Source organism: Netta rufina, assembly GCF_964035555.1.
Source record: "Netta rufina genome assembly, chromosome: 9".
NCBI classification, from domain to species: Eukaryota; Metazoa; Chordata; class Aves; order Anseriformes; family Anatidae; genus Netta; species Netta rufina.
The window spans coordinates 4702952-4722844 of record NC_140132.1 but is presented as its reverse complement, the minus strand read 5'-3'; the positions used below and the strand labels follow the sequence as shown (position 1 = coordinate 4722844).

Below are 19893 nucleotides of genomic sequence, written 5' to 3'. Positions count from 1 at the left end.
AAGTGGTGCCTGCACTTCTGTTCCCTCATGAAATACAGCTCTGTTCAGCACTCCGTGGCTCTGAAGTGGCCCTGCTGCTCAGTTACTTCTGTCCAAGCTGACTGGATTGCCAGATCTGGTGTGAGAATTGTAAGTATAGGTTTTATTTATCAATGTTTTACCTACAGAATTTTTCAAAATCCCAGCCACTGGTCCCGTTCTGAACCTTTTGTGTTACAGGGATTGTACGAATTGACTTGCAGGATAGCAGCTCTCCGTTGGGAATGCTCTTGTTTGGCTTCTGAGGTTGTTTGGCTGTTTATGGGCCACGGTCGGCTGGTTGCGTTCCTTCTCCCTCATGCAGTGTGTAGGACCCGAGCTGCCCTTTGGTGGCTCTTCAGGGACCCAGTTAACGCCCCAGTGCATGCAGGCTTCCACACACACAGCTCAGGGCTGCCGTGGGTGACAGGAGCCAGGCTCACAGCAGCAGTGCAGGATCCTGTTTGGGTTCTGTTACACACACAGGTTGGGCAGAAAAAAAAGGATTTTCTGGAAATAACCTGGTGTTGGAAAGCCCATGTGGGTACACCTCTGCGAGTGCTATTGCTTGGAGCAGATTCAGAGGCTACACGCAATTTCTGCAGGGCTTCCTAGATATCCCAGTGCAATAATGCAGGTGCACAGAGGGAGTATAAGCTCATGGCATGTTTGCAGGATCAAACCTATGGGTTTGGCAGGTATGATAAAAGAATCAAGTTTACTTTATAGCATTAATGCATTCCGTGTCCTGAGAGGCCTGGCTGCTTAAGCAGCACCTGATCTCTTGCCTCAGAAGCAGAGGCATATGGCAGAGGAATGTTTGATGTGCATGGACACATCAGTTACTCACTGTAGATATTCCTCCAGGTGCATAAAAGGACTCAAATTTGACCTTTGCCATGATTCATTTACACTTCAGCCTGTATCTAAAAGTGAGGGTAGCTTTATCCTATGGATCTTGACGTTGGATCACTGGGTCTCATTTAGAGTTTTTCAGCAAAGTAATGCAGACAAAATCATCTATTTTTTTTTTTTAAATCATTCCTTGCTTCCAAGGAATGAAGCCTTTGAAATATGATTCTTGAAAAAAAAAAAAAAAAGAAAAAAAAAAAGAGAGAGAGAGAGAAGAAATGTAATTTGTTTGTATGTTTAATTTCTATAATCAAAAGTGGTGCAGCTTTGTGTAAAACTGTACTTGCAGCGCAGTTCCTGAATTCATGATTGTGATCCTGCCCTTCTTCCCTCAGTATTATATTTCATGGTCTGCTGAAATCATGTTTAGGGGGATAAAAATAGTATATCTTCTGTTTTTTGGCATCCAACCTCTAATTTACAAATATAATTTATGCTAATCTTGAAAGTGATTCTCAGATACAAAGTAAAATGTGTCATCCTTGGTATGTGTGTGTATAATTTATTCTGATGGGGAATAGACATTTCAAAGCCATTTCAGCCCTTTATACTCAGAACATTTGATATGAGCAGAGGAGCTGCATGTTCACTGCTGTAAGAGTTAGGAAGCGGTTAAAAAATAGCCTAAAATAACTGTAGATATTCTCTTAACCCAAAAAAGGCTAGAGGCAGTGAGGGATGGACTGCTGTTTAATCAGTCAAGTCAGCTCATACACAGTTCTTGAGTTAACTATGTTTATTCCTTTTGTATTTTTGCTGTTTGTTAGTCATTTTCATGATGGACTGAGAAAAATCTTCCTAAATCATTCATTGTAGTTCATATTTTTGTGATTTCTCTTTTCTTCTTCTCTGGTCAGATGGCTTCCCTGATGGATTAGATGCCTGCCACGTGAGGGTGGCACTGCACAGGCAGGCAGCTCATTGCCAGGAAGAGTCTTGGCCACCCCCTTGGGCTGTTCACAGTCCTCCCCATTTCTGCAGAGGAGCTTGCAGACGTTCCCATCCCAGTTGCTCCTGGCTAAAAAAAAACGACAACAGTATGTGTGACCAAGGCTTCCTCCTTGCTCAGAAGAGGAGTGAGCAAACAGCTGCCATTGCAACAGCTTCATTTGGTTCTCTGCAATTTCAGCACTCAGAGAAGGAAAGGTACCTACTGTGGTCCTCGGCTGGGGTGGATCAGAGCACAGAAAGGGCAAAAGTATCTTCAAAGATGCCATGCCATCAGCAGGGTGCTTTTCCCTTCCTCCTGTTTAGGAAGTCAAGTTTCATACTCAGGTGTAATTCCATTTTTGAGCTTGTGGATAAAAAGTTTGAAAGTCTCATATTAGGAGCACAGGAAGAAAAATGGAAACCAAACAAAGATAATGAAAACTACTGAGTGGTTCTTGGTGCCTGAGGCATGAAACTAATCCATTGTAAGTCTGAACTGAAAAGAGAGTTTCTGGATGAATAGCAAGAACAGTGGAAGGTAGATTGCTGGGAAGAAAATGTAGCTCTAGGGTATTCTGTTTTTATGGGACTTATTTCCAAGAATTCTCCTACTCCTTAGAATTGGATTGAGGGATTTAATATTCCATACTGTTTACAGTTAAAGAAGCAAAATCAAGGAAAACAAATTTGCACACAACTATTCAATGGTTTTCCAGGAATTAATTCAATTTCTGCCTGGATTAAGTAATGAAACTTTGCAGGAAAATAAAACCATTATTTGCAATGCTAAGTAGGAACAATGCAAATTGAAAAGACCACACTGACTAAGGCAGACAGTCTCTGGATACTTCTTATTTGCTATGTTTTTTCCAGCAATGTGATGACGAGTTCTTCTTGCCTTTCTAACTTAACAACTTGAAAATACTTTCCAAGTCAACAGGAACATTATGACTCATAGCAAAGCAAGGTGATGATGACCTTAGTGCTTTACCCATTTAGAGTACTTCTGTGTTCATTTACATTTAGCTATCCACTATAACATGCCCCCTTGTGTTGTGTCATAAAATTAATAATGGCAAAGACTTTTTCCTCTGTAGTTCAAACACTTGAAGGTTTTGGTTATTCCATGTTCCAGTTTGGTCAATGCTCCAGTACCTGCTTGATCCAACAGAGCAAGCAGAACACAATAGGCTGGGCTATATTGTGTCCAGGACTGCATCGATTGCAGCTTACATACAGGCAGGATGATACCGCAGGTAGGAACAGCAGCTGCAGTGTGGTTTTATGCTAGCCCGCTTCTGACCTCAGAAGTCTCAGCTGACAGATAAAACCTATATTGGAGATCACAGAATCACAGAATCACAGAATTTCTAGGTTGGAAGAGACCTCAAGGTCATCGAGTCCAACCTCCAACCTAACGCTAACAGCCCTCCACTAAACCATAGATGCAACAAGATTCATCAGATCCATCAACTGGAGCTCTTGCTCTTATTTTAGAAATGGAAGCTAAAATCCACTATTACTGGCAGGCTCAACTGTTTTGGTATTTGCCGTAATAATTCAGTTCCAGTCTTGTGTAGAAGAGGGAGAGGGATGGAAAGCTCCCCTGCCTCCCAGTGTGCCCAGGAGGAAATGTGTAATCTGGCAGCACTCGATGGTCTACAAGGGTCTTGTTAGGGAGGCTTTGGGAAAGGCTTGGAATGTGTTCTTTGGTGGAAATCTGCTTCGGAACCCTCTTCCGAAGGCTGGCTGGAGATAGCCTCACTGCACAGCTCTTTTTCGTCTACTGCAGCTTCGGTCTCTAGACTTAGGCATATGCCAAAGCGCATTTCAGCACAAAGTCAGCTTTGCTTTATGTGTGTAACATGAGTAATTTCGTTATTATATAAGTCATGTCTTTTTTTGTAGACAGATGTCTGTTGCATTTTTAACGGTTATTTGAACGCCGTACATAATTCTTTGTCAGAGAAGCAGTTGAACCTGGCCAAGTTCAAATTGAAACTTCCCAGAGGAATAATCCAAATCTGTATTTCCATATATATTAATAAACTGTTTAATACTTGCAGCAACTCACATAATACAGTTTTGAAATGAGATAGAACCCATTATCAGTACAATGAGGAGCACAGGCTCTTTCCTGTCAGAAATAATGGAGTGAGATCATCTCCACAATTATTTTCCCTAGCTGTCTCTGTAGTCATTTATGCAGCAAGGTGCATATAAATCTATTCCAGCCTGTTGTGGTACAGTGGGAAGTAGCCAGCTTCAGCCAACTCGTGTGGATGCAAGCAGGAGGAGTGTACAAGTAAATCCTTTAACACTGTCTGGTTTTATCACGTACTACCAGCAGCTCTGTGCATTGCAAAGCTGTGCTGCACACATCCAAGTTGAACTGCACCATGCTGCTGCCAGAGGGTTGGGGATGCCACATCTGATTTGTGCCATTCTGCTTTTGTACTCTGGGTATGAGTCTGGAGAGACTTTGCACACCATGGTGTATTTCTGCCTGTATAACTGACAAGTGAACATGGTGCTCCACCTGATATTATGCTTGTGTTTATTAGTCAAGCTATTCTAAGAAACACCCACTGCTTGACATTCAGGCATCATCTCCAGCTTAAGTAAGCTAAGCCTTTGGGATCCTGGTCAATGAGCAGAGTCCAGGACCAAGAATTAGTTCTTCAGTTTGGAGTTTACAGTACCCAACCATCAGCAGAAGGTTGGTTCCTGTGCCCAAAAAGAAATGGACTGTTGCTTAGATGTGGCTGAAAAGGGGGAGATTGTGTTCTCCGGTCTTTGCCTAGTCACTGAGCAGATGATGTAGAAGAGCAAGGCCAGATCTACTTCAGCCATGAAGCAGAAGAACAAGACCTGTCTCCAGCTGTGCCCACCACCTCTCTCTGGCTATAGGCTGTTTATTCTCAAGTGTAGGAAGCAGGAGAGGCAGGTTTTCACAGGTAATGTTAAAAGAAATTCAGTAAAAAAAAAGAAAAAAAGAAATGATGGAGAGGGAAGGAACAAGAGAATACTTTTTTTTTTCTTCTTCTTCTTTCTTGAGATAGTGTTTTTATTTCTGAAATATAAGATGAAAGTTTGGATGAAAAAGAAAAAGCTTCGTGTAAGTGCAGTTCTGTGTATTCTTAGGAGAAGACTCAAACCTTTTTGCTCAATGGAATTTACGTAAGCGCATCCAGAACAGGATCTGCTCTATAATAGTTGGTCTGAACACCTCTGCACAGAAGCAAAGTAAATGCATCAAGTAAATAGAGTAACCTGGTAAAAATTATAGTGTTGGACACATGGTGAACTGAAATTTTGTTTGCTAAATGTGATTTCTACAATAAAGGTAGGAAAAAGCAGATTCCTCACCTGTATTCTTCAGCATATTTGGATAGTAATCTTCTTTAAATAACATGGCAGGCACTTTTTGTAGTCTAGTGTCTGAGGATTATATTATTTTCAGGACAATTTATGAAAGATTAGTAGAGGCATAGTTAATCATTTAAATTGGCTACAGGTTTTTTATTAATCTTGAAATTAATGAGTTCTACCTTTTGATCTTTCTTGCTGCAAATCCCTCTGGAACTGATGCCAATTAGGTTTCGGTAATAACTTGGTTTTGAATGTGGACTGGTGTGTGTGTATGCATGGCATGAGTGTGAGCAGGAGGTTCATGTGTGTATGTGTACATGTGTCGTATGTGTCATTGCCCCTGGAGGGTGTCACATCTTTATTTAGACCTGTTTGGTTGTTACCAGTTTAGAAAGTGGACCTCTCCACTAGCAGAAATTAAAATAAAAATGCAGGGACCTCAGTAAGCTCATAAAGATTCTGCTTTACCATGCTCAAAATTGTGCATTGCACAGTGCCAATCTGATGTTTTTAGGACAACCAGGTACAGCTTGTGTGTAACCTACAAAGAAGATGAAGATTTACCATCTGCTGGGGGCAGTATCAGGGAATGATGTGACCTTACTCACTCTTCAAATGAACCATTGAGAAATGTGCTTGTCTTTTAGAGAGGGAGATGTTTTCAGCACCAAATAAATTACACCAGCCCACGGCAACATTGAGTAAAAACTTAGAGAGGAGCAGACTGACCCTGCTTAGAGCTTCATTCGGTGTGAAGGGGAAACAGGAGGTAATTAGGGCTTTCCGAGACTCGGCAGTTCTCATACAGACATCTCTACATGCCTGCAGTGGTACTACTTCAACCCTCCTAGCAAATAGGTCCATTTTGACCTGTGTGTGTTGCTGGCTTTCTTTATGCAGTCACTGAAAGGCCTTAATGTACTGTGGGTTAGCAGGAGTAAGAGCTGTGTTTCAAAACTCATGGCCATGCATGAGTATAGCAGAAACAGCACCAGGTTCTGAGTCCTGCCATTCCCAGAATAATGGATTTGATGTGACAGCACTTGTTTCAACTGAGCTTTCCTTCTTCTGTACCTGTGTTTCTGAATGGCCAGAGGTTATTTTCTTCCCAGTGTTCCACAGCCCGTGGTGTTTTCATCTCCTACCTACGCTTGTCTTACCAGTCTGATGCTTCTCATGTTGCAGCTTCATACAGATTTGATAAGGTGTTAATTTTCAGTCTCCTATATCCAACAATTTTTAGAACATTACTTTGTCTAACCGTTCTTTAGTCTGTAGGGGAATGATTGACTGGGCCCAAAGAGCCTTATTTCCCAAGATACACGTCTGTCTGTGGTTAAAGATGAGGGCAGATCAATACACTATGTTGCATTTCTAAAGCTGTGTTCTTGGTCCTACTGGCAATCTCTTGTCATCCTAAAAATCTCAGTTCTGACTTCTGATGTTTGAAATTTGCCCTGTAGGCAATTTCAAGTCACAGAGCTATGAAACCTGAACAAAAAGCTTTTCTCAATTTCTTCTTGTAAAATTTGGAATGAGTGCATAGCAGTATATTGACATTTCAGTTATTGGCCACTTGTGTTGAAAAACTGATTACTCCATTCTAGTAGTCATCTTGTTTTAAGGAAAGAGCATTGTGTATTTACAATGCAGAAAGTGCAGTCTGCTCATCGCAGGCAGAACTGAGACCATGGTACATCCAGGTACATCCGAGGCAAGATGGATCACTTACTTGTGTGTGTATTTTCTCTTACAGCATAGGTGGAGAAGTAGTGAGAGGAAATGAAGGAAGCTACGTGGGGAAGCATTTCCGCATGGGATTTATGACAATGCCTGCTCCTCAGGACAGACTGCCACATCCTTGTTCCAGTGGCTTTGCCGTGAGATCCCAGTCTCTTCATTCTGTTGGAGGAACTGACGATGAAAGTAGCAGCTCTCGCAAGCAGCCACCACCTAAACCTAAGCGAGATCCCAACACCAAACTGAGCACCTCATCTGAAACAGTCAACACTGGAACAACAAGTAAGAGTGGGAAACTACCAGATAGGACTGAAGGTAAACACTATTATTCTCTGGAAGAAGGGTTTTGTAGACCCAGTGTTAAGATTAGACAGTTGATAATCATGCATGTGGGTATTACTTGTATGCTTCCACAGTGCCAGCACAAGTATCCTAGATCACTGTTCCCCAGATTTTGGACTAGCAGTTAATTGCCAAACTGTGACATTTCTCAGAACTACACCACTTACTATATTGTTATGTAAGGGGGGAATGAGTTGAATTCATTCAAAATGGAGGGAAGAAACTGCTGTCAGGTGGCATATGAGATACTGTTGCCTGCACACCAGCCAATGACTTATCACTGTGGTCACTAGCACTGTGCAAACCACTGATTTGGAGAGGGTCAACATAGAAGTAAAGGACAGAAATTATTTAAAAGAATACTCTCTGGCCTTGAAATTCAACAACAAGAAAGTATCATCTGATGGTAACAGTTGTACCTGAGGTGGTGTAACGTATTGCCCCAAACTTGTCTTTCCTCATTAGTTTACATTTCTCTTCCCATTTATCCCAATTAAATTTTATTTTCTCCTGAATGCTGAATCTGCTGAAAAAATGCACCAAATGAGGATATCCCTTTCTTACTCTGAACTACTACAGATGAGCTAACCGTATAGGGATCTTCCTTTCTTCCATGCTGGAAATACATTTTGTCTGGCAGTAGGACCAGCTCTACTCCCTGCTAGGAGAGATCAGGATGACTCTGCTTCACAGTGTGAGCTGTAGGAGGAACCCTGAGGGACAAATGGTTTTGATCGGTGCTGGTCTCTCCCACTGCTATGTTACATATCAGATTTGACATCCCGCGCAATATGCTATGCTCTTAGTGCATATCCCTTTTGCTTGCGGTTGTGGCCATAAATACTGGTTAGTTACACTCATGCTACAACCCCTTTTAGGTAAATCTGATTTATAAGGTCATCAGTGGTAACAAAGGCACAAAGGAATGTGTATTACAGCTAGTAATATGTATGTCTACGCTTGCAAGGATGAACACATGCTGAACAAAACCATAGGTTTATTTATGCTGCTGTGGGTAGTTACTTTGCCTGTGACGTTTATCATTACTTTCCATATCTTGTTCGTTGCAGTACCACTACACCAGCTCCCCTGATCAACTAACATTAAAAGTCTGAGCATTGAGTAGCTGTTCTTAATAAAAACAGTTTACCACGACTTTATTGGACCTGAAACCTACATAGAAACCATTCAGATTTGTGCCATGGACAGATTTAAAATCTCGTATCAGAAAGTCTTAGAAGTCTGTTGTTTATTACAAAACAGAATGTATGGCACAAACGTCTTGGTCTGATAGGCTGTGAGGAGCAAAGGCAGGAGCTCTGAAGGTACTCAAAAGCTATTTAAAAAAATGGTGTGTTTTAAAATATTTTAATAACTCTTTAGTATTTATTAGCACTTTTTCTCCCTGAATCTGTGCAACCAGATTCCCAGAGGCTAAAGGAAGCTCATTTTGCTGTGAAGGCACCTCTAAGATAGGTTCTCACGTTTTCTAACCTGTTAAATGAATATTCCTGCAAGTGTGTATTGAGTCACACTGTATCATTGGGTTCTTTGCTGTAGATAACCTTGGTTTTCTCTCTGGACTGATTAGGAATGGGGTCCATTTTACACCTACCCCCCAGCACTTTTCCTTATTTACTGAGAAGCAAGGGACTATGACAGCCTTTACAGTAGTAGGAATAATGGTGATAGTAATTGAAATGCATCCATGTCTTTTACCTATCTCGCAGAAGTTATGGCAGACTCCTTAAGCAGTCCATGTCCTCATGACACAATCTTCTTCAGCATTATCATTTTGCAAGGTTCTGAAAATTTTGCCTCTTTTCCCTCATCTCTTCCTGCCATCTGAAGTTTGATACCAAGAACATGATATGTGGTCACATCCCTTCTGATAGATCTGAAGGTTTGAGACATTTCTGTTTCCAAGACCAAGTACCACTTTGGTGCTCCCATTCCGTGCAGGTTGAGTGTGATCTGTCCCATCACACGATGGTTTTCAGTGGCACATGAAGCATTGTAGCAGTCTTCACTGACTAATGAGTGTGACCGCAGTACTACCATACACTCCAACAAGTATTGCAGGCCACCTCAGCTTCATTATTATAATCAAGAGCTGACTATTCATAGCAAGATCTCTGGAAAGAACTGGTGAATGAATAACTCTCCATTAGTCTCATGAAAGATAATACCTAAATGTTACATTTTAGTGTGACTAAATTCCTTCAGGGAGTATTGAGAATCTCTTTGATGCTTAATATCTGACCTGTATTCTGTTTGTTCTTCTAGTTTATATATTGTGCAGCAGTGGACACCTTTAGACTATCTCACGATAGATTTAGACTATAGTCACAACAGATTTCCCTGGAGATTTTGAACTGATGGAACCCTTTAATCATGCCATTATCTTCATGTGTTCTGAACATCTGCCCTATTTGCATGTGTCTGGTTTAATACATGCCAGATTTTTAGGGGTTACATTGTAGGGTGTTTTTTGAAATAAGCAGTCAGATTTTAAAGTCTGAGATATAGTCAGGTGTGTTAGAGTATGGTATTTGGATGAACAGGCTGGGTTTCTAAAATGCTTTCCGTGTTCTCCTGTGGAGGTACAACAACATCCAGATTTAAATTTCAGTTACTGCTGCCCATATTGTACACAAATATTTGTGTATGCATATGTCTCTCACACATTTGCATGTACTTGTGGCATTTGCAGGCTGAATATCTACAGCTCTTTCCAGGAGCTACAGAAAACAATGATAAAAAACCCTATTGTTTCTCCATCGACTATTGTGGAATCTATACAAAAGAGTTGTCAAAAAATTGTTCCAAGCTCATTTTTTTTATGGCAATGCAGGATAATTCAAACTATAGTATCTATTATGTGACCCAGTGGCTACTTTCAAAGGGAATTTGCTGCATTTCCTAGGCAACCAGGGACAGCCTTACCACTTGTTTTTATTGAACATGTTTACTTTCTGTTTTTTGATAATGATCCAGTTTGTACCAACAAAAGCAGTTGCTGATGGTAACTTTTATTCTTTTCCTGATTGTGGTAAAGTCAAAATATTGAATCCATCACATCATAACAACTACCATAACAGTAGATTATGTTTTGAATATGAGCCTGACTTTGCTGCAGAAGTAGCAGGAAAAAATTTGGTCATGAGCTTGAAAGACCTTTTCCTCTTGAAACACAAATAGCATCCGTAACAGCCTCAGGAGCTCTGTAAACTCTTCTATATGTGCTCTTGCTTCCAAATTTGTGGGAGTGTGAAAAACTTATTTTTAAGATGTAATGATACACGTTAACCCTGTCTCATTATGCAGCAGTGTGATAACGCTTCTGTTTGTGTATTTTGTGGTGGTCTACCTTGGCTCTGCCTCAAAGAGCGGCCTCCAAAGCGAAAGCCTGATTCCTCTTAACTTTAATTTTGTTGGTGTGTTGCCACACATGTTTTTGTATCCCCTCCTATGTTCCTTTTTTGTTCTTCCGGCTACCTCCCATATGCACCCACTGAAAGCCTTCCACCAAATACGTTTCTCCTCTGAGACAGATTTCTAGAAAGTTGTTTTTAGAAACGTAGGCTGCCTTTCTGCAGAGCTTTCAAACCCTGGTAGGAACAGCAAACAAATGTGCTGTGCCCCTTACATCACACGTTGGAAGTGAGAAGTGAACTGAACAGGGTAATTTTAAATAACATATTTCAGCACGGAAGGCATATCTAATCTGGATCCTGAGAGGCTTTTTAATGAGAAAATGCAAGAGTTTAACTACATGATGTGCTCTCAGTACCCAAGCTTACAGAAAAAGGAAGTAATACAACAGTATAATTGGTGAACGTACCCAGCCTCAAGTGGTGGTTTTTGTTGTGATCATTGCTTCTCCACAAGAAAGATTTCCAAACCTATCGCAGCACCAACATGAATGAAAAATTATCAGTGAATTGTGTTTTGAAAGATAATTTTTGTTAAAAATTTCTGAACTTGTTGGGTAATTCATGTGGCATCTACATTATATATAAATAAAAATACATACATGTAAAATATATATAATAGTGTAATCTATGTATATATAATATTCACATTTATATATAATGTAAATGCCAGTTGCTTGTGCTTGTGTGTACACATCAACGTGCATGCAAATGCCCGTTAAAACTCAGAAAATGCTGTTCACTGTAATTCTGCCAGAGCCCGTGGGAGGTTTAGGTCTGATAAGTGAAAATGCTGCAGGGACCCCACCTCTAGAGCCCACTCAGGTCATTTAGGGCTTTCCTCCTGGGTGCCTGGTGTGGAAGAAGATAACCTTCGTGCTGCTTTCTATGCCCACGCAGTGGCAGCCTCTCTCCGTTGCTCAGTAATCTCTAAAAGTGGGTGACTTGTAGGGAAAATTTTCCTCTGGAGAAAAGCAATTACAATAACTGTAAGTGGGGTTGCAGTCCAGCTGGTCTCGCTCATAAATCTAGTTTTCTGTCAGCTACACTGGTGACTCTGTGTTGTAAACTTGAACTTTTGCTACTGTCATTAAACAGGACTTGGGTTAAAGGGAGTTAGAGCTTTCACTGTTTTTACAAGGTGCTGGTTTCCTTTTATTTCCTACCTTAGCTAACATTGTATTCAGCGCGAACTTTTACCCCAGAAATAGTGTCCTCTGCAGGACCATGTCATATCCTTCCTTATAGCCAGATCTTACTCCTGCATCTTTTCATCTGTGCCTACAAAAGACAGAAACATCACTAACGAGCCCTGTTCACACCTAGCAAGTCTAAAGGGACTGACAGGCGAGTCCTGGTGGGTGTAGCTACAGGCATTAGTTACTGCTCCTGGCTGTCAGCTCACCTCCTGCCAGACCTGGCAGCCCCATGCTGAGGCAGCAGAATGGAATATTTTAGGCTCCCTCGTAGCCACAGCTGGGCATCACTGTGCCTTGAGGTGGAGCACGGGGGTGTGCAGCACCGTGGGGCTGTTAGCTATGGAGGTGTGATGCCAGCCAGTGCGCAGCCATGCGTAAAGCAGGACTGGTTTTCCTGCCCCTACTTTCATCTGGTTCTTGACAATAGCTGCCATACACGACTCCAGAGGTCTGCCCTGGGTGCCCGAGTGGTGCAGGGATGGATGCAGTGCCTCCAGGCTCTATGCCAGCTTGTTCCCACTGAGTTGCTCTCTAGTAGGAGGCACACAGCAAAGATTTCGGTCTAATCGCTACCATTTGATAGCTTTGAGAGTTTCAAAGGCTTTGCTTTTGGGGGTGGGGAGTGATAGTTTTTTGTCTTTTTTTTTTTTTTTAAACTGAGATTTCAGTTTGTCCCTCCCTGCAGCGAGCTGGTTTTCATATGCCAGCTCCCAGAGCTGGGTTGTTGCCTGTGTGCACAATTTCCTGCAGCATTTCATCTTTTGGGTCTGTTTTCTGGTCCCTCCGATAAGGGAGGGCAAGGGGGAAGGAAGGAATGGAAGCAGCGGTTCTAATAGCTGTTATAATAGCTTTCTGCGCAGAACAATGAACACAATGTGATTTTTGGAGGGATTTATAAACAAGTTTTGAAGCCACAGAGGGAGTATGTTCTTACCCTCAAGGCACATATGCATACTCATTAACGTTAATGGAAGTTGCAAGCGTTGAACAGAAAATAGACCACGCAGTGGTAAAAGACATGAAGATCTAGTTACTGACTTGGGAATTGCCTTGTGCCCAGGACTTGGCAGTTGGTACTTTAGCAGTGCTGTGCTAGTCTATCCTGTGTACTTAACGTCTTTTTTTTCTTTTTTAATTTAACAAAGTTGCTTCCCGTATTTCTCATGTCTCTTTTCACATTAGGATGTTACTCATTTGCTCAGAGAGACACTGCACCTTTGAAAAAAGCACAAAATTAAATGTGCAGCCACCCTGCAGTACAGATCTCTCTCTGCACTCTAGGGTGATGGAAGCTGTGATGTTCTTGGTAATGGAAAAGCCTTCATAATGTGAGTACAGGGAGCGTTGTGCTGATTTACCAGGTTGGCTACAAGTGCAGCCAGTCCAGGAAAAGGCTGCATCCCTGAGCTAAGGCTAGTAAGTCCTACCAAACTCAGGTGACCCCTGCAGAGCAAGTAGATTTTTCTGCAGTGTATTCTGCAGGGCTCAGGGGAGTTAGTAAGCGTGGTTGCAGCCCATGGTCCAAACTGTGCTGGAGAATTCGCATCATTTTACCCCAGAATTAGCAAACCATCTAGGGCCTCAAAGCGCTGTTGAGTATAATGCAAAGCTACTGAGAGGGAGACTGCAGGCTGCTGGCATCCTGAGGCTCACCGACTATATAGGGTCACCACAGTTCCAGGGCATGTCAACGGCACAAGAGAGCATGAGTGACTTGTTCATGCAGCTGGCTTGGGTCTGGGAGAGAGTATTAGCACAGATTTCACATTGCATGAAGGTCGCTAGGCTGCTTTTAGAGCCAACCCAGCTCTGAAAGCACTTCAGCTCTGCTCTTGAGGTGTGAATCAATAATCTTTACCAGAAGAACCACAATGAAGAGAAAGTCTGTGCAGAAAGGTGTCATGTGGGTGCTCACGGCCACTGCATGGTTAATTTGCAGCCTCGATACACAGCCCCTATGTAACTAGGAGGTTACAGAGTCAATACATGCATTCATTATTGTCAAGTCACTGTATGTCAAGTCTGGAAAATTGCTAGAAAAAAAAAAAAAAACTCTTAAGTCATAATATTTGTGACTATATTTCATTTTTTATCTTATTTATACCTCAGGGAACCATAATAATGGGCTTTCTCAGCATTTCCACCTGTGAGCTGAAATCCTATGAAACACTAGATTTTTGCATTTTTTTGCATCACTGAACAGCCCTGAAATCAGGGCCAGGACAGGAGGGGAGGAGAGATCCAGGTAATTCTCTTGCCTCATTTTGACAGCCCTTCAGAATACGTTAAGTAAAATGCAATGCCTGTGAAACTACAAAGATAATTTTGGAATGCTCATATTGCATTGTTGTTTTCCATACTGTCTTTGGCATTGTCTGTTAAAGGCACTATCGACAAATGGGTAAGGGCTTGAGGAATCAGGCTGAAATCCTAAAGTTGAGCTGGTCTATTAGAGCTGGTCTGTGGCAGTAGAGATGGGTGGTGAAAGTCATTTGGGATTAAAGAACAGAAAACAGCTGCAGCACTTATTCCATAGCAAATGCATTGGATGTCCACCTCTTCATCTTTCCTTATTTTTCACTGGCGCCCTAACTCCACTCTCACTTAAACAAACAAATGAGACAAGTCCTTACGGAGTGAAGTAAGACCAAGCACTCAAAAGCATTTCCTGCCAAGAGGTTGATACTGGGGGCCAACCACCCTAATCTCATGTTGGCTTTGCTGGGAAGGCACAGCGCTTAGCAGAATCACATCTTAAGAGACTGAAGTCTGTCTCCAGGTGAGATCCAGTCATGGCTATCCTGTTTCATTGGTAATTTCTTTCTAATGACTGTTAGAGTATAATAGTCTTGCTGCTGCTTTCATCTCTTCCACTTGGCTTAATACTGGGTGACATCAAGCAACATATGCCTGACATGCTGGAACTGTGTTTGGCACTTCATGCTTTTCAGTTTGTATGTGTGCAAACAGTGCTGTGTAGGGATAACGTGTGCAGCAGTGACAGCTCAGCAGAGCACAGCTTCTTTTTTGCAATGCCATCAACTTGCCTGCAGGTCAAAGTGTACAAGCATGGACTTTTCAAAGATGCATGGAAAAACAAACAACAAATAAAAGAAAAATGAAAACAAGCGCAAACACATTTTGTGTGCTAATTTTAGTGGCCACAACTTTGAACTGCTGGCATCTCAGACAAGAAGCACATCCCTTGAAATCCAATGTGGTGCAATTTACAGCTGGTTGCTGGTTTGAGTTTGGGGGTGCTTGGAATGCAGGAAGTAAAAAGCTGGGGGATGATCAAGAGATCATCATCAAGAGACATCACTTTACGTCCTTTCCCAGTGCAGTGGTGTAATATATGCAATGGCTTCCACCACTTCTCTGAGGTAGTCATGAATAATGCTCAACCAGTTTTTGTGTAACACTTAAATAATTCTAGCTCCTTCTATGCCTAGTAGTAAAACCAAAGCAGTAGTGCAAGTACAGGACTCTGAGCATAAAGATGCCTGGAAAATCTCGGCTCTTTATAGGGAGCAGTAAAACCTGTGGGGTGTTGGTCCTCACAGGGCCTTATGTGATGAAGAAGATTCCTTGCTGGCATCTTCTCCTTCACGCTTAACTGCAAAGGCAACAGCTTCCCCGTGAACATTTATGTTCTTGGTAGAATACAAAAGAGTGGCTTCTCTGTAAATCTTGACTTAGGATCAGTGTGGTAATGCCACAAGCGTGCAGGTGATCTGTCTCCTCAACTGGGAAGATTTTAATGAGATTAAGTTTTTGCTAATGACAATGGAAGTCTGTTAATACTTGGATTTTGGTGAATAAGATGGGAAGTAACCCTTTGATTTAAGTGCTGCCTGAGCTAAATGGGTTTGGCAGTCATGGGTGAGGTTGGAACAGCTTCTGGTAGCAATTCTTCTGTTCCTCTTTGTGCTCCATCTTTGTCTTTCACCCTCCATCTGACTTCACAGGTGGCAGAATGAGTTTAAGTCTGGCCTTTGAAACAGTAGAAAATTCCCTCAAAGCTTGCCCGGAGCCGCATGCAACACCTCCAAAATGGTACTGAACAGAGCACCTATACCAGGTGAATTTATGGTGGTTAGGCCAGGCTGTGTGACCCTTATAGATCAGCACTTGGCTCTGCTGGTTTCAGCTGACCGCTCTGCAAAAACAAGCACTGTGAAATGATGGATGCCAGGCACACTGAGAAGCTTGGAGGAGGAGGCAGCTGATGATGTGTGGCTTGTCTGTGATTTTGTCAACACTTTATTTAGAGTTGAGGAGGAGAGAGGAGTCACCCCTGCAGAGAAGGACGTAAAATGTAGAGCTGCGAGGCTCTTTTCCTAAAGCCGATTGCACAGAGCATTCCAGCAATGCTCAGCCTCTGACCACGGAGGTGTTATGTCTCCGGGCCATGCTGCGTGGTTGAGAGCTGCTCTGACAATGCTCTGTCCCTTTCAGCTATCATTATGTTCACCCCCCAAAAGATGCCCCGTGACAACCTGCAGAAACTGCTTCTGCAGGGTCACCTTGTGTCTTTTTGGGGAAGGCCGGGTTATTTGCTTCCCTGACGCTCCTGCTGCGGTGACTCGTTTGACCCCTGCAACCAACACCACGCTTTGTTTTGAAACGTGAACTTCACCGCGGAAAGGCCTGCCGGATATGTCAGTCAGCAGCAGCGAGAGGCTTTTCGTACTGCAGCCTCAAGGAAAAGATTTGTACACAGTCCACAGGACTTGAGGGGAGAGGGGCTTGGGAAGGCTGCGGGGTCCGTGGCACCAGTGGGAGGCACTGCGGACGCGCACCTCGAGTGAATGCTGCCAGGCCTGGGGAGTATTTGGGTACATGGCTCCTGCTGGAGTCCCCAAGGGGTCAGTGTTATGCACAATATCACCTCGGTGGGTCTGCCAGCTTGATTTGGCTGCAATTTTAATGGGCTGCAATTATTTTAGAAGCTCGGCAAACAGATCGCTACTTATGTAAGCGAGTAATGGGTTTGACCTACTTACCGTATCTGTGAGTAGAAGATAGGCGTTACCGGGGATCTACAGGATGAAGAGTCACATACCTCTGGATAAATTATTCAAGTATTTGCATATAGTCACTGCTAATATTCTGGGCAGGATTTTTATGGGCCAAGTCAGTGGATACAAGATACTGTTCTAAACAAATGAAGTAGGTGAGCTAAGCTCATTGTTTCATTAAGTGTTTGCTCTTTCTCCGGCTTGATTTCATTCTTTCCCTTTTACTCTGTAAATCATTTCAAACTCCAGTATTTGGGTGTAGGTATTGTATTAGAAATAACTGAGCCAGGAACTCTTGCAGAGATCAGTTCCACTCAGTGTTTCTGTGAGCATGGGACCAGAAAGCCTCTGCACTGTTCCTTCTCCAAGGAGTCCTTGGAGGCCAGCAAGTGATGCTTTCACACGTCATCTCCCTCAGCTCCCATGACTAGTAATTGATATGAGTGTTCTTCCCATGAAGCCGGGGGTTGCATTCAGACTGTAATATGCCTTTGTTCATGTGAGCCTTGCAGAGTGACACTGCAGAGGCTGTTGGTGCCTTCCAGGCAGCAGGTCTTGCATGGAAGAGCCCCTAAGCCCTCCAAAGCTGAGTAGTATCGGAGTGGTGTCCTGTACATACCGAACTGATGTGACATCAGTGTCTAATGCACGGCTTGGCTCATCACACAGCACAAACTGTAAGACAAAACACAGAGCCTCACCATCTTCTGCAAGGTGTTTGGAGAAGGATAGGTGGATAGCTGTGGGGAGGGAAGGGGGCAGATAATTCAGGATGACAGCTGCACTGGAACTGGGCTCTAATGGCTGTTCCGTAATGAAGGTGCTAGGTGGAGGCTGGCGGGGGCTGATTTCAGCCTGAGTGCTCAGTGTGAGGTGAAGTCAGTTTGTGGGTAGCTGTAAGAATAGTGATAACAATTAATTTACAATAAAATGGTGAAAGCTGTTCAGGTTCCATCTCCAAGGTGACAGTGAAGATACCATAAACGTTGTTTTAAAACTGAAGGGCTTCACTCACGTTTTCTGGATGCTTTTCCGTACTCCATTGTGACCATGTTTAACTCTTCAGTGCTCCGACTCTGCACAGATTTCTGCAGAAGAGCACCAGAGCCCCAAACAAACAAGTGAATATGCTCAGTAAATTAATTTCTCAGCAAGTATGGTTCAGTAGTTTTATTCACATACTCTTCATGTAATTCATCTAATGATGCTTGCTATTGGGGAGTTGCCATGCCAATTGCCTTTCTATATCTAGAAACCCTTGCGATTATATACAGTCCTTGTATTTTTTTTAGTGCTACCGTTGCACAGGCTGCAAAATCTGTTTCACATGCGGACTGCAGGCTATCTGAAACGGAACAAACAGACACTTTAGCAGCAACATCGGGTGCTGTGTGGGTAGTGTAAGGATCCTTTACTCAGATTCCCATTTCCCTGGTTATCCTCCCACCTCTTCTCTCAGAGCCTGCTTCCACAGGAATTGCTGCAACTTAACACCCATGGATTGAAATAGATCCTGGCCCCTTGTGTCTAGGTGTACTCGTTCAAGGATATTTTTCTAAATGGATACTCAGGAATCATTGCAACCTCAAAGAAGTTAGGGTGAGGTTCTGTTTACCTCCATTTACACTCAATTTGTCAGTTTTCCTTTAAAAGGAGGATGATACAAATTGGCTTTGCTTTTTGTTTTACCTACCCCAAATCTTGCTTGTGATGGCTTTTCAGTGCTGTGATGACTGACCAGCTTCCAGCTTCAGTGATTATTGCAGAAAGACTGGATCACAAATATTTTGTAGTTATTTCTCACAACACTTTTTAATTTTTTTTTTCCTTTTCCTATTCAATGTTATCTAGAATAACTGAGGACATCAATTACATATTCTTTGAAAGAACTAGGATATGAAGTTCAAAGTATATGAAGGCATGGGGCTGGGCATTTGGAAGGAGTCACTCTGCAATTTTCTAAAAGCTTTTTGGAGAGCTTTTACTGGGGGAAAGGTTGCTGAGCAAAGCTCGGTTTATCGGGTGAATGCACAGAGCAGTGGAGGGCTATGAAGGAGAAAGCCTGGAAGTCGCTCTGCTTGGAGCTTGGCAGTGTGGGGACAGGCTCCACCCAACATGCTGATATGCCAGAGTGCAAAGTTCTTGAAATCTCCTGGCGTCTGTGGATCTCCCCTTACCTGCATAATGTGGAGCAAAGGACCTTCAGCCTCTGCCATTCCAGGTCCAGACTCTGGCAGCAGGTTGGTTTGGTGAATCCCAGGCAGATGTGGCTCAGTTGGCGTATGGCCCGTAAAGAGCCGTGGCATTGATGCTGCAAGTTTGGTTTTTGGCTCAGATACAAGGGCTAAACCAAATCTGGCAGCAGTGTGTCTTCCGACCATGGTGCCTATTGGTTGCATCAGTTGTGTTGTTGGATTAGTGCAGAACGGAATTTAATTGCAGGGCCCTGTTCTGATATTCTACAGGTGTTCAGTTCTGGAATATCACAGTGGAAGCCTCTAGGTTTCAACCACTCTGGATTAGAGCAGATATCCATCATTTTAAAAGCTGGAAGAAGCTGTAGCCAAAATAAAGGGACCTGAGTACTTTTGAAGAAGTCTCCTTAATCATAGCCTTGAGACATCTGAGGATTATTTTAGCATTAGTATGTATTGCTATTTTAATGTCAGTATTATTTTATGACACTGACTTTTAGTCCTTTCACTCTGAGTACAGTTTTGTCTTCTTTAAACGCCCAAATAATTTCCAGTAAGAGGTAATAGATCCAGGAGGTGGAAGAAATATGTTCTGCATGAAATCATTGTGCTGAAACCACTTATTGCTTGCGTAGGTGTTTGAATGAATCAGATGGTTCTTTTATTCCTTCCGTGTTCTTTCCCTCTTTGCTTTCTTCCCACTAGCAATAGGTAACCTGCAGGGAAAGGA

The 19893-nt window shown here is 42.6% G+C and overlaps 1 protein-coding gene across 1 annotated transcript in view; it reads left to right on the top strand.

Annotated features, from left to right (window-relative positions):
- The window catches only part of NYAP2 (neuronal tyrosine-phosphorylated phosphoinositide-3-kinase adaptor 2), a gene marked incomplete at its 3' end in the record, with an annotated part of 131813 nt that overhangs the window by 48744 nt on the left and 63176 nt on the right, over positions 1 to 19893 (top strand). Inside the window, exon 2 of the mRNA XM_084292010.1 lies at positions 6989 to 7287. Coding sequence (XP_084148136.1) covers positions 6989 to 7287 — 299 coding nt within the window. The remainder of the gene's footprint in view (positions 1 to 6988; positions 7288 to 19893) is intronic.